Source organism: Haemaphysalis longicornis, unplaced genomic scaffold (assembly GCF_048455015.1).
Source record: "Haemaphysalis longicornis isolate Haplotype H1 unplaced genomic scaffold, Haemaphysalis longicornis Haplotype H1 scaffold_9, whole genome shotgun sequence".
NCBI lineage: Eukaryota > Metazoa > Arthropoda > Arachnida > Ixodida > Ixodidae > Haemaphysalis > Haemaphysalis longicornis.
In genome coordinates this window covers 125,897,122-125,920,079 of record NW_027526460.1, presented here as the reverse complement: position 1 = coordinate 125,920,079, position 22,958 = coordinate 125,897,122, and the positions used below count along the sequence as shown (strand labels likewise).

Sequence of the window (22,958 nt, the reverse complement as noted above, 5' to 3'; positions counted from 1 at the left end):
GGTGGCGGGGCAATTGTGCTGGGGTAACTTTGGGTGGGGGGGGGGGGGGGGTTTAAGTGCCCCTTTTGCGCCCCCCTGCGGACGCCCATGGCTACCACTGAATATGGCGTACACGCCTGATTCCATCGAGAAAAGTGCCTGCGCGTACGTCACAAAGTCCGTTCCAAAGCAACTCCATTCTGCTCCGGCTAGCAGCCATGCAGTTAAGGTCGAACAGCACCGGCGATTGTTGGGAAGCGTGCTGCTGCTGCAGTTTCATTTTTTTTTCTTTTTCTTGAAAGTATGGGCTCAGCCGCCAGTTACAAAACGACCGTGCGCATTCACATTCTGCCATGCACCCCGCACCTCACAAAGCGACGCACAACCTCTCTTTCTCTCACCCGCTTGCGTGGGTGCATCACGCATGCTGTGTCGCCCTGCATAAAACAGTGCTCCTAGTCATCTTGTTCCCGATGCCACTATGCGGGAAAGTAAGCTTTAAAGACCAAGATTACACCCGCCGCGGTAGCTCAGTGGCTAAGACGTCGTGCTGCTGAGCTCGAGGTCGCGGGCTCGATTCCCGACCGCGGCGGCCGCTTTTCTGATAGAGGCGAAAAGCACAAACGCCCGTGTGGTCGAGATTTCGGCGCACGTTAAAGATCCCCAGGTGGGCAAAATTACTCCGGATCCCTCTACTACGGCGCGCCTCATCACCTGCGTTGAACCCTACAAACAATCCATTAAAGACCAAGATTACACCGGTCGCCTCAACGTCGGCTTCACCTCTAAGCACAAATGCATTGCTGAGAAGACACTTTTGCAGAGGCAATATGAGCGGTCTTGTGTCGAAATATTAAGGCCCTAAGGCATCACCGGTGTACGCTTGGTGTTTAAAAGCTGACTTTCACGCGTTGCATTTTTCCACGAGGGCGGTAAAAAATCCGGCATCCTAGCCATAGACAGCTTGACCGTAAAGAAAGTTCCGTGAGTGGGCGGGGCACCTGTCCATCACCCGGTGGCCACAGTGCAAACAAATCGTTACGCGGCGAAGCTCCGCGGCCATTTGGCGCGCGATAAGGAGGGCACCGAAAAGAAAGAAAACAGCGCGGCAGCAGCTGTGCGACCCAGGCATCACCATCCGCAGGAATGCGACGTCTCCTTGTTGGACAGCCGCGGCAGCAGCTGAGACGAGCAGGATGTCCGGCCCGTTTTTTCGCCGACCCTCCGCCGGCCGACCTCGATCAGTGCCACTCAATCCGCCGGCCACGCTTCGACTGCGAGCTAGCGGCGGCCGAACAAGAGCGCGCTGGAGCCAAATACCGCATTCTCCCGCGAATAACCCGCCCCTCCATATAATCCGCACACCCACTTTCAGCCTGCCGAAAAAAGAAAAAAAAATCCTCGCGTATTGCCCGCACATTTCATACAGGAAAGGCTGCACCAAAGCTACTACTCAAGCAACACATCACATACTATGTGGACAGAAAAGGCGTATATTTAGCGAATAGAATACGCTGACTGCAAGGCGAAAGTCACAATTGCCCAATAAAATTCAACCGTTACGTTGCGCTCGTCCTTGTTTTTTTTTTTTTTCTTCCTTGTCCTTGTATGTTTTGCGCAATCGCTGCCATGGAAGGCTCAGTGTTACAGCGTAGGAGCCTCACGGCACAATGTGCATTGCCGTGAAGCTGCACTAAAGGGGAAAAAAAAAAAACGCGTATTATCCGCACCCCTCTTTGCCACTGAAATTTTCGTATTTACGGTGCGGGTTATACGCGCTAAAATACGGTACGCGCCTCGCAGTAGCCACCATTGGGGACACACTGTCCAGCTTCTGCAACATGTTTGCGGCTGACACGTGATGCGGGATTGCCCCACAGGTTGGTGTCACTTCGAAGAGGCAAATTGAATGAAAACTTTGCGGTCGCTAGCTGTATCGGAACTACACGTCTAAAGCCCCCCCATCGCAAGTTGGTGTCACCTTCAGATGCGGTGCGTTACCTAACGTCCATAAAAAAAAAAAAAACTGCGCCTTGGCGACGTTCCACTGAGTGGGCGCCCAAACTTTCTCCGTTAATTCTGCATTGGTAAAACCGACCGGCGTTCTTTGACGGAGCCGAAAGGGAAACAAAAGCACCCCAAAGTCGACATTTTCTGCGCGCGGACCCCGGATGGTTAAAATTAATCTGTAACCCTGCGACACTACAGCGCGCTTCGTTTCCGATGGTGATTTAGGCGCGTAAATCCCCCAAATTAGAATTAACCAAAATTCTCGAACCTTAGGAAGCATTTGACATTGAGGAACGACTCGGGTTCCCGAACCCAGAGAGTAAACAGAAAAAGCATCCGAAAAAGCCTGGATGAGCATCCGGAGGCTGTGCTGATCTGAAAAGTTCGCGGTACCTCCACACCAGGTATACCCAAACGCCCTCTTCCCGGTAGCCGACGCTAAAGGAGATGCGCAGTCATGCGTTTACACATTTCCGGCCGGGCTAAGGGGCGTCGTACGTATATAGGTAATTATGAGAGCGCGAGACATACGCCCTACGTTGTGCTTTAATTACTTCTGCCGAAATTCTTTTGCCACACTGCGAATCGTGTTTCCCAATTGAACTTTCTGATTGATTGATTGGAGGGTTTAACACGTTGACGCAACGCAGGCGATGCGGCGCGCCGTAGTGGAGGGCTCCTGATTAATTTTGGCCACCTGCAGGGGATCTTTAACGTGCGCCGAAATCTCGCACACACGGGCGTTTTTGCTTTTCGCCTCCATCAGAATAGCGGGCGCCCCGGCCGGGAATCGAACGCGCGTCCTCGTGCTCAGCAGCGCAACGCGTTAGCCACCGCGGCGGGACAACTGAACTTTCTGAAGAAACGCTGGTTTTTACTCTATAGTTAACACAACTATATCTTTACGCAATACTTCATCGAAGCTAGAATGGAGTTTTGCGTTTTAGGTCGCTTCCAGCAAAGGACACGTGTGTAAATCACTGCCAGAGTCCTTTCATTGCTCAACACTCCGGTAACTCCTCTTTTCTACACAATCACGTAATTCATTACATTTGCACGCATTATTCTTACAGGCTGGTGTGGAATGGTGCCTTCCAGGCAGCAGTCGACGCAGAGTGCATAAAAACTGTTCAAATTACGGAAATTCGCAAACCCATTCAGACAGAAATGCACGCTGTCCATAGACCAAGCAACATATGTGCAACGCATGTTCGAGTGAACATGTAAATTGGACGCCAAGTGACACTGACTGGCTTCGTCCTCCAAGCAAAAATAATGGAAACGCAACCGCGAACAAAAGGGGAGCAATACTCCGCAGCACTCACAAACTGTAAGACCGTGGTTGGAGCGAATGTCAACAACTCACGCGATTTTGTAACCTGCTTCAGAGCGGCGCTCGATGATGCAGCCGCAGAACCTTAAGTTGTGTTCCGGCAAACCCAGAATTTCGAAAACTGATTTCTACGCACCTCTCTACTTTTTATTTCAAATGGAAAGTCGACGCCGAGGGCCAATTAGAGCTCGATAGAGATGGTCGTAAGTTTGGTTAGAGATGTGCATTGCTATTGTTTGGTCCTAACAATTTTCCGGCACAGGCGGTCGGAAAACAAACAAGTGATACCAGCCTGTCTTGCTGCACCAGTACTGCCTTGCCCCCAACTAAATCGTGGGCGTACTCGCACGCGTTAGTACGCGTCAAACATCACCGCCTACAGGAAACTCCACACGGGGTCTGTGCGTACTCACCGCTGTGCGTGCCGCCATAAAGAGGGTCTTCGTTGACGAAGCCAGCGTGACGGTCAGTGCAAATCCTCGCCGAACAGAGTGTATTCCTTCCGGAAGCAGCGCGCAGGCACTCCTGACTCCAGCATCGGCCTCACAAGCCCCCACTGACAACACACGCAGAAGAGCGGGCCGTCCGGCCGGAAGTTGCCACCACTTCAGGTCCACCACTGGACGGACGTTCCATGCCTCTTTACTCCGCTTCCGACAGCCGGGGAATTTCTATCCGTCGTTTCCGAGCGATTACCACCAGAGATAACACGAACGCCGCGCTACAAAACACTTATCGCCGCCGGGTTTCACTACCATGCAGGCACGCAGGAGGGAACAAATCGTCCGCGCTTGGAGCCCGGGCGAGTGTACACGTTTAGGTTAGTGTAACCTAAACACAGTAAATCTTCCAAGCCCGTTGTCCGACATTGAGCCTAAACTGATCACGGCGCCACTGCAGCGAATCCAGCGCATAAGATGACGCAGACGGCAGTGCCGACGGGCGATACTGGGACGCCTCCGGCTGAGACGTCAGAAAGGCCCGAGTCACCAGCAGCACACGTCGGTCCCTCACCACGTCAACACCGATCGTGCCAGTGCACGTGCTGCTTGCAACGGCCGCTCGTCGACAACGTAGGACATGGCTGCATCCCACGGCTGGACGCAGAGGTCAGTTTAGCCGTAAACGAAACCAGCACATACGCACAATTCGCCGAGATCAACTCAATCGGTAGCAGACGATACTTCCAAACGACGCTCGGGAACGGCAGACGGCAACAGCAGACGACAACCCTTCTTCCACAGGGAAGCTGCAGCGCATGACCGCTCCGAGCGAGCGACTGCGGCGATCTCGCCGTGCAGGCGAGGCAGACAACATCCGGGAAACAACACACGCCGGCTGCTGTCACGGCGAGGGGTGAGAGAGGGGGCCGAGGCGAGGGGAGCGCTCCGTGCTCCGTGCCGCCGTGCAACAGGTCGGCCACCCGCCGACGAAAAGCCGACGCCGCCGCGGCAGCCTCGGGAGGAACTGCGACGACTGCGGGACACCTCCAAGTCTCCGCGCACCGCGAGGGGAGGGAGGGGGAGCAGGTGCGTGTCCCCAGCGCGCGGAAAAACGCGTGTTTGTCGCCTCCGTCCGTGCCAGGCGGACGGCGTCGTGTACTTTGCGGCAGCTACGGAGAGGGGGAGGCCCGCCGCGGGCCAAGCGAAGGGCGATCCTGCTGCCGCGCGCTGCACTGTACCGGCTGACGGACTCCTTCCCTGCCGCCTCGATCGTGAGGTGATGCGGAGGAACGTGAACTTGCGGCGCTCGGCAATCAGCGTTCGTGCGTGGCAGCGCCGCGGAACAATGACCACAGGAAACGCGTTTTACGCACGAAAACATAGCAGCGGTACATACGAAAACTATTCTTGCTCCTTCCAATTTTGCCGCTAGCGAAACCACGGACCAAGCCCATTCCGCTATTAACCGTCATTGTTGATGTAGTTGCCCGGCCAAAAAAAAAAAAAAATGGCCGTATCTTCCGCAGTACGAGCTCCGCACGTTAACGCTGCGCTATCGCCGCACGTTGCCAGCGGCGGAAGGAAGCAGTGCGCGTTCGCGTGACGAGTGAACGTGGAGGCACGTGAGCAGAACTGGTGCACCCCAGCCGCGCAGAACGCTGATACTGCGGAAGTTGTGGCGGGTGTCACCCGCTCAAGTATCGCGCGCCAAAGTACGAACAAACGAAAGCGAAAGGACTCAAACAGGGTGCGGCAGAAAAGGAGCCCGTCGAAGTAAATCGCGACCAAAGACGAAGAAAGAGGAGCAAATACGGTCTAGCAGCAAACACGTCGCTGACGAGTAAGCATCGCCAGGCCTTCGCCTTTAAACCTTGTAGGCAGACTTAAAGGGACCATGAAGCCAAAATACAAGTTTGTTCATTAAAAAGACTGATTTCTCCCGATAACAATGATGACAATTTTATCGCAACCTTCGAACAAATAACGGAGATATTAAAGAAATATTACCCGCCGCGGTGGCTCAGTGGCTAAGGCGTTGCGCTGCTGAGCACGAGGTCGCGGGTTCGATTCTCAGCCACGGCGGCCGCTTTTCTGACGGAGGTGAAAAGCAAAAACGCCCGTGTGTACGAGATTTCGGCGCGCGCTAAAGATCCCCAGGTGGTCAAAATTAATCCGGGGCCCTCCACTACGGCGCGCCTCATCGCCTGCGTTGCGCCGGCGCATTAAACCCTACAATCAATCAATCAATCAATCAATCAATCAATCAATCATTAAGGATATAATGTAAAAATGAATAAAGCTTCAATTAATCAATCAAAGAAAACACGTGAAGCAGTGACGACTCCGTAGCCACTTTCCGGCAACTTTTCTATGACGTCACAGAATCTTGTTTGTGCGATTGGAGGCCGCTAAACTAACCCATCGCTAAGACACATGACTGGACGATTGTAGTGGGGACTCTAGGTCCATTTGATCGCATCAATTGAATGCTAACATGTAGTTAACACACTCAAAACTGTGTTTTTAGTGCTGACCCGTCATTCCTGCCCATAAAACGTCACTGTAGCGCGAAATTTGAACGCTTCTCTACACTCCAAGCGGTTTTTCGGTTAGAAAACATCTTTCGTGGATCGAACGGAGCTGAGTGAGGTTCTTTCAAACTAAACAAAGCTCGGTTTTGTCTTCATGTCCCCTTCAAGTGATCCGAGAATTTTTTCAGTTCTACCTGGTTATCGAGAATTGCTTTTTTTTTCTTTCTTTCTTTTTTTGCAGTGACAACTTTGAATGCATGAATACACTCTTTTTAGCACTTTTGACGCAGCATATCTTTCCTCTCGCGCTAAGCAAAATTTTAACCAGCCCATGGAAACGAAGCGTGTTATGTTCGTATTAAAACACTCGCGTTAACTAACTCGTCTGGGCCCAAGGTAACTCCAAATGGTGCAATATTTACGAGTCCAAAAATTAAACTAACAGCACTGATAAGACAAGCAGGAAAAACAAGATACATCACAAGCACTAATACCTCTCGTAGCGACGTGTGGGACATCGAAATTCTCCTTCGATTCATTAGCGACTCGTCAGCACAGAACCTTTCGTTAGGACAATTGGCAGGGTGGCATACACACGTTCGCAAATTCACAGAGACCCACGCATTTCTGTCTCGATCGTGCAACAGCTGGCACAAACAAAACGTCGATCGCAGTATTTCGCAATGTCTCTATAACGTGGCTTCTTTGTTGTTGTTGTTGTTGTTTCGTTTATTTAATAGCCTCAAGGCTTAGTAGACACCAAGCGGGTCCGATCTATATCCAGGAAACTAGGTTGGCCTCCCGGATATAGTCCAGTAGGGAACGGTAGGCAGGACCATGGAGCCACCGATGGTAATGCGTGTCTTGCTGCAAATTTAGGCCTGCTGCCATCAAACATTTTCTTCGAATGTCCTTAGTTCCAGGGCATGTCCATAGTAGGTGGTGAAGGTCTGCCGGAACCCTTTGCCTCACAGCAGGTTGGACATTTCACATGTCCTCGGTAGTCCCCTTTCCTCATTCATGGATTTCACGCAGAAATCTTCAGGTCTCTCATAAAACGCGAAAAATGACCGTCGTCGTACTCGTCGTCCGTCAACACGGATGACACAAAAACGGCGGCGCCGCTGTAAAGAGAAAATAAATTGCGTTTGTGTGAGATTTTCATCCCTGGTCGCCAGAGTATCGGCCAGGTGCCCTAACCACAGCGGTAATCCGGCGCCGCGTCAAAATGGAGCAATAATTAGCCTGATTGATTGATTGATTGATTGATTGATTGATTGATTGATTGATTGATTGATTGATTGATTGATTGATTGATTGATTGATTGATTGATTGATTGATTGATTGATTGATTGTGGGGTTTAACGCAGGCGATGCGGCGCGCCGTAGTGGAGGGTTCCGGTCAATTTTGACCACCTGGAGATCTTTAAAGTGTGGTGACATCTCGAACACACGGGCGTTTTTGCTTTTCGCCTCCATCAGAAAAGCGGCCACCGCGGCCAGGAATCGAACCCGCGGCCTCGTGCTAAAAGTTGCACGCGGAGAAGGACGCTGCTATAGCTGCCGCGTGTGGTCCGGCTAGTGTGGCCGCGGCCTCACGCGCGTCAAAAGACGACCAAACAAAAGAGAAGAGAGAGACGCAAGCACGACGTATAGTAGCAAAGAAGTGTTTGATAATTGCTAGGCTTTCGGCTTGAAACCAGCGCGAGTAAGCTACAGGGCGGATGACCTCTGTGTCGCCGCATGCGTCTGGCACAAAACCGCCCCGATGGCTCAGTGGCTAAGGCATTGTGCTGCCGAACCCAAGGACGCGGGTTCGATTCCCGGCCGCGGAAACCACTTTTCTGATGGAGGCGGAAAGCGAAATAAAACTCCCGTGTGCACGAGATTTGGGCGCACGTTAAAGATCCCCAGGTGGTCAAAATTAATCCGGAGCCCTACACTGCGGCGCGCCTTACCGCCTGTGGACCATCGGCGCGTTAATCATCACAATCAATGAATCAATCAATCAATTACGTCTGGCACAATCCCTCCGACCCGCCGCGGTGGCTCTGTGGCTAAGGCGTTTCGCTGCTGAGCACGAGGTCGCGGGTTCGATTCCCGGCCGCGGCGGCCGCTTTTCTGATGGAGGCGAAAAGCAAAAAAGCCCGTGTGTACGAGATTTCGGCGCACGTTAAATATCCCCATGTGGTCAAAATTAATCTGGAGCCCTCCACTACGGCGCGCCTCATCGCCTGCGTTGCGTCGGCGCGTTAAACCCTACAATCAAAATCAATCATCACAATCCCTCCGCGCCACGGCTGCAGCTCACTGTGGCATCGGGCATGAAAGCGGTAACGCTTTCACAACACAACGGGGAGGCAGATTGGAGCACAATGCAAGGTTACAATCGCGCATTGCGACAGAAGCGGCGTCGCTTGCGCCCAGGATGCCGTAGCCGTATACATAAGCAACGCTGCAGAGATACGGGCAATGGTCTCGATCGATATCGGCGTCGACTCCACAGGGGCCTTTGAACTCTCATTAAGTTCCGCTGTTCACTTCGAACCTGCAGGTGGCATATTGCAACGCGCAGAAACGTGATTTTACCTTACCCCGTAATCTTGTAAGTCAATTTAATTCTTTTTTTTTCTTCAATATGCGTTCACTTTGACGGCTCGGTCGTTTTATAGACAATCCTCGTCGAGAACGAAAGTGTCCACATCAACGAGGCACGATTTTATACTCCGCCAACACAAGTCTCTGTATTGGAAAGTCGAGAAGCGAACACGGCGGCTTGTATACATGGGTGGGGTAAACAGTCGCGCATCGCTGATGCGGAATGTTGAAAATTTAAATCATCACTAAATTTTCAATGAATAAAATTTGAATTTTTTTAAACTGAGCCGTTGTTGCGACCGCCGGATGGGCGCAAATGCTGAGGTCGACCTTTTGATGCTTTGGCTGCCCAAATCCTTCTGTTGACCGGATGCCCCCGTTAATTCGCAATAAAAAACTTCGTCGAACTCCGGGTCGCCCAACGAGTAGGCGTGTAAAGCTTCGCCGGCCTTCCTGGAGTGCAGCATGGGTGGTCTTGACGGCCTTTTGATCCCGCAGGAAAGCGTCGCCGAGGATAGAGAGAAAGGTTCCTTCTCAATGTGAGAGTATGTTCGTCTGGTGTAACTCTGCCGTGAGAGTGCGCTCGGTTGGTGTGCTCCTGGCCACAGCGCGGGGAAAGGGAGCGAAAGTGAAAAGGGAGAGAACCCGAACGTGTTTAATCCCGCCCCCCAGAAGCGCCCTGTACATGGTTCAGACTAGAGCCATCTAGTGGCTCTAGTTCAGATTAAAAACCGCGAGAAATACGGCTGGAATCATGCGAAATACTCTAGGAATTCCGTTCTTCGTTGTACTTGGATGGATGTTTGCCCCGAAACGACAGCAACCGAGTTCATCATCGGCCACGAGTCGAAATATCCGCATACACCTCCTACCGCTTCGGCGTGAGATCAAAGCCATTCGTATAAAGCACGCAGCCGAGATAAATTTCAGAGCGGTCTAGCGTTACGCAATTCGCTTTCAATTACCAAGCACTCGCCAAAAGCAGTAAACCGTTACCAAAAGAAAAGGAACTGCGATTGTCCTTGGCAGGATAAGCATACATCTCGGTCCAGGTTAATTTACGAAACTTATCCCGCCCACACGCTTCCGCTTCTTTATCGTGGCCCTGTTAGAACGCCCCTTCGGATACGCGCGATGGGGGGTCCATTAGAAGATCTCGGTGCTGACATTCCGCTCCAAACCCCCAAAAAACTGCTACTCGTACAGCGCCCACGCATGAACCGCTCGCAAACGACAAGTCGCGTGCAGCCTCGACCATTTCCGCAAACTTATTCGCGGTTTAGTTCTGACACCGCGAAGCCTGCCCGACGCTTGTTCTGCCCTTCTTTTTCCTTAAGTCCTGTCCGCAGTTCGCTGTTGACACAGGTGAAGTAGTGAAAACGAAATCAGTATCGTATATATATAGGCAACAGGGCTACTTCAGGTTTACGTCCAGCATTTCTTTACATCGTTACGAGAGGGCCGTTGACGAGGGCCGAGATCAAGGCGTCCTGGACTAAGGAAGTCACCCTGAAGACTCCAATTTAGTTTTTTTCTCAATAAAGAACGCTTATTCTCCCTCGGTGCGACACAGTTCTGGTGATTTTGGCTTCATAGCTGCGGTCTGGTGTTTCGTGCACCACTACCACCACGACCTACATCTCTCTCTCTCTCTCTCTCTCTCTCTCTCTCTCTCTCTCTCTGTGCTAAATAACAGAATAATCGGAATTGCCCCTTGACCGAATACGAATTGAGGAATTTCGACAAAGAGCCGACAGCTGTAGCCGCCGCTCCCACAAGACGCGTCCTTGTACAGAGTGTATACTTGCCAGCTCTTTCGAAAGACCCCTCTCGCAACAGCGCTCTCGACAGCGAGAATGTCATTTATCAGCCGATTCTTATCTCGAGAGCGCAGAGAATGCCGATCCCGAAGCGGGCACTTCAAAATAAAGTCTTTCGAAACGGCCGTTCGAGATAAAAGAGCGTGCAATACCTGGCACAAACATTTATGAACTAAGCTATGCAAAAAAGCAAAAAAAAAAAAAGCGCGAAACGCACCGCCTATAGGTTCTGCATGCATGCGGCAGTTAGCCAAGAACAATGCGCAAAGATTACTCGCATTTTTCGCCTTAGATATTTGGCATTCGTCGCTATGCGAGTATTTGCTGCGTACGAAGTATTATACGAACCGGTCTCTGAACACCACTCCCTTCTCGAACAGATATAGTGCCGTAGACGGGCCGCAGAGCAGGACATAAGCGCCGAAGTCGCTCAATTTGAATTTTCGGTTCATTTGAAGTTATATGGGGGTCCCGGCAATTTAACGCGCAACCCAACGGAAGAAGAAATCGGTCGATTGTTTGGAGCTAAAACCTAATTATACCGGTTAATTGGAAGTTATTCCGGATAAAAAGCATCGAGGTGACCGTCCTTTCTCGATAATATTCAAAATTTTCAAGCACAAAGACAGCGCCATGCTTTGTACTGATTTCGGCGCCATTGCATAGACAGGCAGCGCACAGCTGATAAAGCGGCATGCCAGTTCAGACTCGCGCCAGCGTATGCCTGTCTTTATTTTGTGGTGTTTAACCTCCAAGTTTGTGTGGCAACGCCCGTGTGTTCGAAACTTCGGCGCACGTTAAAGATACCGTGGAGGCGGTCAAAATTAATCCGGAGCCCTCCACTACGGCGCGCCTCATCGCCTGCGTTGCGTCGGCGCGTTAAACCCTACAATCAATCAAATCAATCATTTTGGTGGGTGACCGTGACTCTTGGAGCACTACGTCGGCCTACCTGTTGAGGCCCGCCTGTCTGCCCGCAAGCCCACTTGAAGTATGCCAAGGAAGTTATGACATTCAACGCGTCGTTTTTGCTCCAGACACTAAGAAAAGTGAATAGAGTTGAGTTCATAATTACATTAAAGGGAAGAAAAAAGGGATATTATTTTTGCAACACCGCAAGGAGACAAAAAAAAATCACGCATCTCCACGAAGTGAATCATGACGAGTGGGCGAAGCACTGGCAATCGTTCTTACAGTAAATCACCCGTGGCATTGCCCACTCGCGCATGTAAACGAGTGACAACGCGTGTGTACAGTATATACCATTCCAATCCAATTCAATCTAATCCGGTACAATTCAATTTAATCCAATGCAATCCAATGCTCCTCGCGCATGCGCAAAACTTTGTACACGGACGCCAAGGGACAAGCCACGGGCAAAGCGACGTGCTAAGGTGCTTCTCCCCTAAAAAGGATGACTGCGGTGCGTCCTTTTGGAAGTTCAATGCCAAGGCAATACACTCGCGGGGTACCGCAAGGGCCCAGTTTGGCCCCGTGCTCACGCAGCGCTCTAGCCAGTCTGCCAAATGAACCAACCAACAACGAAGGCCCTGCGGTGTTACTGCGAAGCAGAATCAATCCCACGCTCAACAGAGAAGAAAAAGAAGCGTGAAGCGCGGCGGCCGGTTTCTTGCAAGGCGTCCCCCTCTCCGTGAGGCGCCCGGCGGAAAGGTTCCCGGAGGTGCGGCCGAGAAGGGCACGCACATATCCGCCTCCCATGAATGAAGAAGCAGCCGGCGCAAACAGCGCTGCACTCTCTCTCCATCTCGTGAGCGGCGGGCGACCAGCTGAGGCAGACGGCCGGTGCAAGAAGCAGCCAGAAAGAATTAAAAGGAGAAGGCCGCCGGATTAATGGCCGGGTGAAAAGAAAGAACAAAGCGAAGACAGAGAGGCCTCTCCGGGTACGATAGCGAGCCGAGATCACGACGCCGTACACCATCATCCCTGTGAGGCGCGGTGCGCGCAATCCATTGTATGGCCAGAGGCTTGGCTTTGCACGAGAGGACCCTGCCCCCTCGCTTGTTGCTCAGCCGTGCTCGCACATCCTTTTCCTCCTCGCCGACATGCGATTGCCGCACTGTCCCCGAATTCCGAGCTCGGAGCACAGCGAGGCCGTATTTTACGCTGGAAAAGAGGGAAACCACAGCTGCCCAAAACGCGGGGGCGACAGAAAGGGGGAGGAAGTCGGCAACGCACACACCGAGGCCAAGGAAACCTATAGGTGCAGGAAACCGAAACGCCGAAGATCAGAACCAATTACGGCTTTCAAAGTTTACAGCACCTAATTCATGGCCTCTTAAATAAAAACAATAACTTAATGGACATACTTTATCAGTGTCCCATCTCTTATTTCTTTCAAGACAGCATTGACTTCGTTTGTATTTTCTGTGTGATTCCGACTGCTTATGTTTGTTTTGTTTTTTTGTTTTTCAATGTAACCGCGTTTTTGTATACCATATCCGTTTTTTATAAAATCCCTAGAACCTATACATACCATTCGCACGTTTTCTGTGTGTTTCTATTGTAACTGAGCGTGTTTCTGTTTCCCCGTTTTGCAGAATGCATGGAGTCAGGAACCCAGACAGGTGCAGTTTGGCACCTTTTGTTCCCGTTCCTTTAGTTTGCTGTACTTAAGAAAGTGAGAAAGCTGATAAAAAAAGTATTTAAACATAATGAGAATGACAAAAAAAAATGGCCGCGTATCTGCTCATTTCGTTGCAAATGTCGACGAAAGACGATAGTCATTTCGTCGACATTTGCCAAGTAAATGCCTCCCTTCGCTTTCCCACTCACCCCTCATGCTGTTCCTCTTCTGTCGGGCTCCTCCCAAGGTAAACACGCTAGAGGTTTGCTCAAGTCAATTTAAATTTACCGCGTTCCACTGCTCCAGGCCGGCTGCCTCGATGCCAGCGCTGCCGTATACGGCGGAGACGCGGGTGAATAGGGGCGCCCTGGAACCTATCTAGTGAAACGTGGAATCGAGGAACGTTGAACATATCCAGTGAAACCTTTCTTAACTGTTGCCTGATTTCTTAAAATGCCGCCAGAAGCTATTGTGGCTCGTTAACAGCAGGCGACAGAGTGATTTGTTTTTTTTTTTGCAGTGTAGTATTTCATTTGCTATCGCAAAAATCAGGCATCCATGAATTTTTTGTAAAAGAACACTGCAAATATCATTCCTGTATTGATTTCCTGCCTTATATTTGCGTAATGTCTCGTTCTTGTTCAACAATGTTGACAAGTATGAACATTGCCACCGTACTCAGACGTTTAGATTTGGCTGTGGGTATATGAAACTATTGCGCAGCTTCTGTTTCACTTTGGCCGGGCGGCTAAATAGAGTCACAGACAGACAAACTGAGATACAGACAGACAGACTCAAATTTCTACGTTTTAGTAGCCCAAGAAATGCCCCTGTCAAACGTTCCCATTTAAGTGCACTTACACGGAGTGCACTTGGCTAAAATGTCATTCGGGAGCAGCTAAACGGCAAACGCGAATGACACTTTACAAGGAACGCACTTTAAGCTGAGTGTGGTCCCCAAACACACTTTACCGGGGCCAGCCCGCCGAGTGAGTAATCTCGTGAATAGAAGTCCGAAAATCGGAAAAATTAACATAAAACCGCGAACGTTTAGATAATAGTAAGTAACGCTAAAAGTTAATTATAGATATATTGCTTATTTACTTTTACAAAAATTGCAGCAGCGACGAAAAATAAGAAAATAAACTCCCTCTCAACTAGGGTGCCTCGATGCGCGCCCGGAGCGGGCGCGCATCGAGGCACCCTACTCTCAACAAGGTGCCAGCGCCGCCTGGTGGGTGTTTTGCTCCATGGCAGCCGTTCTCTGTGGCGTCCTCGTGGGTGGTTTCTTGTGGCTCTGTGATTGTGTTCCTGCTTCAGCCTATTTCTGTTGTATTCAGCGCTTTCGGATAATTTCCTCCAAACAATAATGCTGGTGTCATACTACGCAGTGAATAACAGTGAAGATATCAGCGCCGGTGTTCAGTCGCCGTCCCGACTCTGTTTTTTTGTGGTCTTGTGCGAGGCGCCGATTGCGATTTTAAACAATGCAAACACAACGAAATGTTTACATTATTCCTCACGCGATAAAGAGGGGGAATTTCAAGTAATTTTGCGTAATGTTTACGCCGGCTATCGTCACTGACATCACGGCCAAGGGCACTTATTTCGTCGTTTAGCAGCGCGCAGCCTAAGTGTCACTTGGGAAGCCCGAGTGCACTCGGCGGAAGCGCACTTAAACAGACACGTTTGACAGGGGTAAAAAACAATCGTCTTTAAAATAAACGGGTTCGTGCGCCGCTGCCACGTTCTACGGTCCCAGCACGTGTCGCGCGTACTTCCTCATCCTGTGTTGATGCCCCCAGTTTCGTTTGCTTGGGTTTGTTAAAGCGAAGCTTTCTACGTTTCACGGATGGCGACGTTGCCCCAAAAACGCACTGCAGGAAAGCCAACTTTCTCTGGCGACGATGATGATTGTGGGTGAAGTGAAATGTGGTTGAAACGCGAAGCCTTCTCTGGTCGATCTTGTAATACAAGCTAAATGTCTACAGTGGGAAAACCTGGACGGTGTCGTTTGCCAGGAGGACTGTAGAGAAGAGCAGATTTCTGCGGAGAACACATCAGACCACGTTTTCCGGCGTAAGCTTCCACCACGTCGACAGCTTGTTGTAGTCGGTCTTCAATATGTGCGCGTCGCTGCCTCCAGCCGTCCATATTCTGGTATCGGGCGTTGATATTGTGGTACTGATTTTGCGATGTGGCCATATTGGGATATTGTGTTTTGGGCAACATAAAGTTATCATCCCCATCATTTCTCTGGCCGAAAGCCAACGCCTTCAAAGCCCAAAATCCAGATCGTTACACCGATGGAGGCGAAAAGCAAAAACGCCCGTGTGTACGAGATTTCGGCGCACGATAAAGATCCCCAGGTGGTCAAAATTAATCCGGAGCCCTCCACTACGGCGCGCCTCATCGCCTGCGTTGCGTCGGGGGGTTAAACCCCACAATCAATCAATCAAATCAATCAGATCGTTACACCCCAGTGGGTATCCCAAAACCAACTTTACACAGTGCGTAAACCGCAGAGGCCTCTCCCATAGATCTCCAATTGTCCCGGTCCTTAGCTAACTGCGACCAATCTGTCCCCGCAAACATTATACGCATACTACCGGCAAATTAAAGCTCCGGAACTCACGCGGTCCAAATAACAGTGCCTTTCTAAAAAACATCGGCGGTGCCTTTATATAAGGTACTTTGTCAGAACAAGCGTCTGTGTCAGTTCGAGAATAGCCCGTTCGAGCCTTCACACTTAAACGCAGTTCATTGGTTGATTTCACTGCCATTTTTCATACCTTCTATGTTCACCGTCTTCTTCTTTTTTATTTCTTTCTTTGCAACCGTCATCTTGCCCCAGTGGGAAGTAGCGGGCCTAAGATTAGCCTATCAGGCCTACCTCTTCTCCTTTCAATCAACTGTTTACGCACACACTCTCTCTCTCACACATTCTCAGCTTGAGATTGCGTTAGAAGCACAGATAGCGAAGAACGCAAAGTGTGATCGTAGCCGTTAAAAGCGTGGTGAGATCGTATACGTGGTAGAAGCGTAGAACGTAGTCGATTTTGTGGGACTTTTTAAGCTGCCTGTTGCCTACAGATCCGAAATATCTAACTCGGATATTTTGGAGAATCCTGATGCAAGGAGTGTACGCACCCCTCCACCCTATTTAAAAGAAGCGTACGAGATTTTAGAAGAAAAATGAAAAAAAAAAAAGTTGCAGATCGAGGTCGTTTAACAGGATGGAACTGCCATATATAGAGCCACTCCATGCACGTCACAAATCACGTGGGATTATTGTGTTGACACGTGTTGTCCTTGATATCGGTGGGCTCAGCCAACGCCCCCGAGACAGGAAGGGTGCCTGCTTGCAGGGTAATCACTCGGAGGCCATTCAGTCGACGTGACCGCTCGGAGATCCAAACGGGGTGTGTTTAGCCAGTCCCGTGGCGGGGATAAAACAGTGCTGCATGGGAGATGGGGGTAAGCAGTCAGGCTTCATTCTTACCTAGGGAGCGTTGGCTCGATCGGGCGCACAGTTTGCCAGTTCGTTCGCGGCCTTGGCAACGACCCTGACTTTCGCGCGTGGACCGATTCGCTCCAATTCCGGAAAATATTATGCCGTTCTATATTTGTCACCACTTCCCCTTCTTCCTTGTTGGCCCATCATGTGCAAGTGCATTCGGTGTACACTTGACAAGGGCGTTCAAGCTTCACCTCCTCGTGCTGGTTAATTGCCAGTCGTCTATAATTGATAAGACATAACGCGGTTGTTATGTTAGACATAATTGATTAGGTTGTTAGACATAATTGAGACGGTTGTTAGACATAATTGAGACGGTTGTTATGTTAGTCTATAATTGATAGACATAACACGGCCAGACAAGTCAAACTAGATATAATAAAATGGAAGCGACTTTAGTTTTAAAGCGTTCAACAGAAACACAGCTCAGTTCAATCAGTGTTGCAAACCGTCCCGCATGTTGCCGAAGAGAGCGCGCATACGTACTTTGCGGCCTTATCGCCTCGCTTATCTCATTTTCCTTGCCGCGTCCCAAACCTGATTTCCAGGTGGCAACAAAATTCCCTGCAAGTTTGGCATTGTGGGCAATTCTAATCACGCTAGCGAACCGTAGAAACGAAGAGCGAAGAGTTTACTCAGAGATCGCCAAGAACTGCAATCAATTTGCCTCTAATCCACGCGGTGAAGATGGTTGGAAAGCAAAACTGCAAACGACCCCCACAACAATTGCCCATGCGACGTCACTTAAATTCACGCACGTGGCTCTACAAAGAGTGAAACTAGAGATTCGGGTCAGCCGTACTGGAATTCGCAGGGGCGGCGTCCCGAAAGCAGCAGCGTCGGCCACAGCCGGACTACGCCGTGCGTCGGCCATAGAGTTTCTCAATATTACCTAGAGCGGAAAGTGTCGCTGCGATCGCATGCCGACATGGGAATTGTGGGTAGTGTGCGAATCGGATTGGCAGCAAGTGGCTAATGCAAAGAGCTAAGGATTAGGCTTCTCGGCTCTGAAGCGTTTGTTAGTTCTGTTTTCGGGATGCCCGGTTTGGCATTCAATGGCTATCACAGACATGTCTAAACAGCAGCGTGATTAGCTCTTAACGCATGTGCTCGCGTTAGCGGGGAGTTTCTTCAGATGAAGGGGTGACCACATGCAGCGACGGCGACAAGCGACGCGAAAAACGCAACCCAAAAGGTGCAACAACAGAGTGTACTTGGCCAAAGCGACAAGCGAATAAAATAATTCACTGCCGCCTATGTCCTCTGTCGTCGTCGCTCGTCGCTACAGTTCACTGTATCGCCGCTGCCGCTCGCTTGTGGGCTGCTTCTTGCCGGAAAAAAGCGAGTGAGGGTCCCGGCGGCCGCTTGCTGCTCTATACCGCTTCCCGCTTGCTGCTGTCGACACTAAATAAGCTTCGCTAGCACACACTATGCGTTTTCTGCACCCATTCTGTTACAATTTTCGTGTCGCTCGTCGCCGTCGCTGCGTTTACTTACCCCTTGAAGCATGCGCTGCCTTGGGCAGGCGCAATGGGGCAACACACATAGCAACTCGACAAGCCTGTATTTATTTGCCATTTGAAGCATTCACGCAATTTCATAATGCTTTGCGCGCGTACTTGAAGACTTACTTGCGGTAACAGGCTTCGCTTCCACAATAATTTATACCTGCTTAGTCAAAACAAATAAATACAACGCGATTGCATCATTCTTGCATCTATAATGCTGCATCGCCTGCCAAGGCGCGTAGCATACGATAATAAGACTAATGAGATGGAGCAAGAACACAGCTTTAGACAATATAAAATTTTTTTTTTCAGCTAAATATTACAAAAAATCAAAGAAAACCTCACCCAGTTTGAAGGATGTAACAACTTAAAATATATCCGAGACGGCCCGCTGTATCTGGCAGCGTGAGCCAAAGGCAGGACTTCTACTTTTTTTTTCTTAGTAACCCTCTAATTTGTATTGCAGCATAACACCTCGAACACAGTGCCTTACACAAAATAAAATTTGCTGACAGCGGCACTTTCGGCAGCAATTTTTCAAACAGAAACTCAATTTGCGTAGACACAAAGTCATTGCCGGCCATGCCATGCCGAACTTCCGGCCGAACTACACACTATGGCGGCACTCATGGAGGCGTAGAGCGCTTCCGCCGAATCACGTTGACGCTAGCGCCAGATTCCACTCTAGGTAAGCTAGTGAGAAACTCTATGGCGTCGGCAGAAAGAAAACGGAGAGGAGCATCTTTCGAAGGGTGAGGAGGAGGGCGGCACGCGCGGCTACTGCGTCATCTCTCTCGCTGCCTCCCCCTCACTCTTGTTTCATGTGTCGCCTCCAAAAAGCGCCCTCCTCTCCTTAGCCGCTGTATCAAAACCAGCGTCTGTCGCCCCCGTCTCCACGTGTGGGCGTAGCTTACTCGCTAAAGCGATGGGCCCTCGCTCCGCTTGTCTTCGGGTTCAGGTTCGATCCCTGGCGGCGCCAGCAGTTTTATCTAGCCTGGTTCGGAGTTTCTTGAGGGCGCAAGCCACGACGAAACCGTTGGCTGGTTGAGGTAGGAAACTTTGCGTTAACATACCTTTCCTTTCGAATGCCGAGTGGAATGTGCCACTGAAATCTATTAATGCCTCCACATGAATACCGCGGGCGCTCTTTTTCTGAATGCGAATAAACTGACGCCGTCTCCTCAGAACGATTTGGTGCCATGGGCCGCACATCTTAGGGATCAGCACAATATCGGACCACGTTAGGAGTACCCCAGGCAGTCTAAATTAGTGCGCAAAACTTTGCTCAAGCACGCTACGTCTAGCCCAGACGCGTGCAATCAGCGCATTAGGTGCTAAATTAGTTATTAGCAGCGGACGACGTCGCGGAGACGAGACTTATAGTTGCCGTGCCGGATTAGGTTGGCCCGCGTCACAAGCATCTGCGCTAACAGCTCACGGGCCACGCAAACGTCCCGGAAAGCCGACCGGCCGGACCACGAGCGCGTAAGCCGATCTGTGAACTGCCCCAAGCATAGGCCACCGACCGAGCTCCACGGCGGCTTATCAGCATGATCTTTCTTCGCCCTTTGCGATCTTTGCCGTTGCTATTTTAAGCTCGGACGCCTGCAGGCCTGCTTCGTGTTGGCCGTCTCTATTCCGGCCTTTCGTCCTATTGACTGCATTGCGCACGAAGCGACGCTTCAAGCTCTTTCTACGGGGTACCCCTCGAAAACGATCCCTTTCCGATTTCGCTCTCCGTCAACGTGGGCAGACAACTGGACAGACAGCGCGGCCCGCGAGAGCCCGGTTGATTGATTGATTGATTGATTGATTGATTGATTGATTGATTGATTGATTGATTGATTGATTGATTGATTGATTGGCTCAGTGGCTGAGGCATTGCGCTGCTGAGCACGAGGTCGCGGGTTCGCTTCCCGGCCGCGGCGGCCGCTTTTCTGATGGAGGCGAAAAGCAAGAACACCCGTGTGTAAGAGATTTCGGCGCACGTTTAAGATGCCCAGGTGGTCAAAATTAATCCGGAGCCCTCCACTACGGCGCGCCTCATCGCCTGCGTTGCGTCGGCGCGTTAAAACCCTACAATCAATGCGTTTTTCTGTGTACGTCTTCTTGAGCATACCCAGCGCAACTTCCTTTCAAAGGAATGTTACACTAAATATAGCCCGACATCAGCATTACTGAATGGCGACCAAAACCAAAATTCGTCCACCTTTAGAGCGAAATGCTACATTAGGCAGACGAAGCAAACGGTAATGTAACATACAGACAGGGGAATGTTTCCTCCCTGCCCACTCCCAATACCGTGCGTCAGCAATCAACATGTCCGATTTCTGAGGCCTCTGCCATAGAGTTGCGCAATAAGAGTCCGTTTTGTGCGAGGTGAGGGAATCGTTCTGAGAGAGGCTTGACGTCACAGCCAGAACTGACTGCGTCATCCACATCACCCCCGCTTGTGTCGATTCCGGTTCCGACGACGTAACCAGTGCCTGGGGTGCCGCCGGTATACAATGCAGCGAGGTAGCTGCAGAGAAACACCAAATCGAGCACAGAAAACCCGCCGCGGTGGCTCAGTGGCTAAGGCGTTGGGCTTCTGAGCCCGAGGTCGCAGGGTCGATTCAAAGCCGCGGCGGCCGCTTTTATGATGGAGGCGTAAAGCAAAAAATTAGCAGCAGTGGTTTAGCTCGGCTATGCCAGGATATACGTAGCGTGAGCTATAAGGTTCAGATGGTTATTCTTAGCTTTCGTGGTTGTCCAGGATTAGCTTAAAGGGACAGACAACCGATTTTTGTCGAGTATATACTCTCTATTCCAAATGAAAGGGTATCACTTAAAGCACCTTGACGAGAAACGGTTTTGCTGATAACACCCTAGAACTTTTTAAATCGAATTTTTTTATCTACGAACCGTATGTGTCCCTCCTAAAACTAATGCTGGCAACCATGACATAGAGTAGCTCGGCAACGTACTTTTGTCTGTATGCGAAATAAAAAACACTATTTAAAAACTTGTTCCCAGCTAAAAAAGTTTGAATCGCAGGCTTTCTTGTTCCTGTATGTGTTTTTTTAATGCAACAGTCTATTTTGCACGAATGCGCCATCTGTTGGGATAGACGATAGGTAGAATCTGGCTTCACGTTGTGGAGGCGGGAAGTTCGATTCTCCCCGGGCGCGACGTTTTTTTTTTTTTTTTTTTTTAAGCTGCCGTTGGCGTATTTGGAAACTGAAATCAAATAGTTTGGCAGAACAAACGTCTCTGCCTCAGGCAGAATCGTCAAAGCTCCTTCACTGGGTCTGTTTACTGAACGCTGCCCTTGATTCTGGGCATGGAGGCTCAGTTAGCCACACTGAGAGCAACCCAGCGGCGGCAGGCGGCGTGTCTAAAAAAATTTCAAAATAATGCTAAAAAATACATATACAATTTAAGCGTATACAAATACTTGTGTTAAAAGGTTTTCAATACGTAAATAAACGCTTCAGCAGTTACAGTAGCTGCTAGGTTTGCAGGTCACGTGACAGGGACACATATTGTAGTGCCAAGTTTCGACACTACGAACCGCCACCCTTCCGTTTTCAGGAAGTTTGCTGCCAAATTAAAATTATTTCCGCCAGTTTGTTTAGAAATTGCTTGTGGTTACCGGGCTATATAAAACGCTGGCTTTCATATGAGCTAGAGAACATATATGCGACAAAAATCGGTTGTCTGTCCCTTTAATTATGATGCTTACTGCTGCTTCAAATGGCGCACTCACGGTATACGCATCGGTTCCGGCGCAGCGTCACCAATCGCCCCAGAGCTAAGCTGGTTCCACAGGCGCACGCCGGTGTTGCTGCGACGCACGGGCCATCGGTTGCACACCCGGTCACCCCTCGCATGATCATCAAGTGGACCGGGACGCCACGTGCGGAACGGAGGTCGGCGAAGACGCTAAGCGCGTGCACGGGTGTGTGCGAGACGCCGGGCAGCGAGCAACGTTCTGTGCGCCCCGTGACGTTACTGCTCCTCGCGCATGCGCAGCACGGCTCTCCAGGAGCCACGCGAAACCGCTCAACCTCGGCCAGTGTAGCTCACGCTACAAAACGCCCGTGTGTACGAGATTTCGGCGCACGTTAAAGATCCCCAGATGGTCAAAATTAATCCGGAGCCCTCCACTACGGCTCGCCTCATCGCCTGCTTTGCGTCGGCGCGTTAAACCCTTCAATCAATCGAGCAGAGAAAGCTCACATCATGTCACCTTCGCTCTGGCCAGTGAGGCCTTATACGCAGCGAAAGTCGCGCGACTTTTATCCTCCCACGTCCTTGGACCGCGCGTAGCGCGTCCTTCGCTGCGTTCGTCATGCTACGCCACACGTGTTACCCATGTCAACACCGCGCGCCGTTTAGTTGGAAGCGACTGCAAGCGGAAAAAAAAAGTGCCCAACATCCGTATCCCGAACAGAATGGAAACGCAGGCTCCCGGAGGCCAAGGGCGCGCGGAATGGCGCCGAAGTCGGCAGCCGGTGCAGCACTGCCGCCGCGCCTGTGACCTTAACTTTCATTCTGTAATCCTGTTAAGCGCCCTTTTCGTTTAATATGCGTGCACGCGCATGAGAGGAGAGGCGAGTCGTTAGAAGGACCGCCACGTGACACGCTCCCGC

General features: G+C 50.6%; 1 protein-coding gene across 2 annotated transcripts in view; it reads right to left on the bottom strand.

The window, feature by feature from the left end:
• LOC144152765 (uncharacterized) overlaps window positions 1-22,958 on the bottom strand; it is a 150,052-nt gene that overhangs the window by 76,988 nt on the left and 50,106 nt on the right. Inside the window, exon 1 of one of the 2 annotated variants that reach the window (XM_077684202.1) lies at window positions 3,736-4,796. The exons of the other annotated variant lie outside the window; for it this stretch is intronic. Coding sequence (XP_077540328.1) covers window positions 3,736-3,753 — 18 coding nt within the window. The 5' untranslated portion in view covers window positions 3,754-4,796. Of the gene's footprint in view, window positions 1-3,735; window positions 4,797-22,958 lie in introns of those variants that run through there. 2 annotated transcript variants of the gene reach the window in all.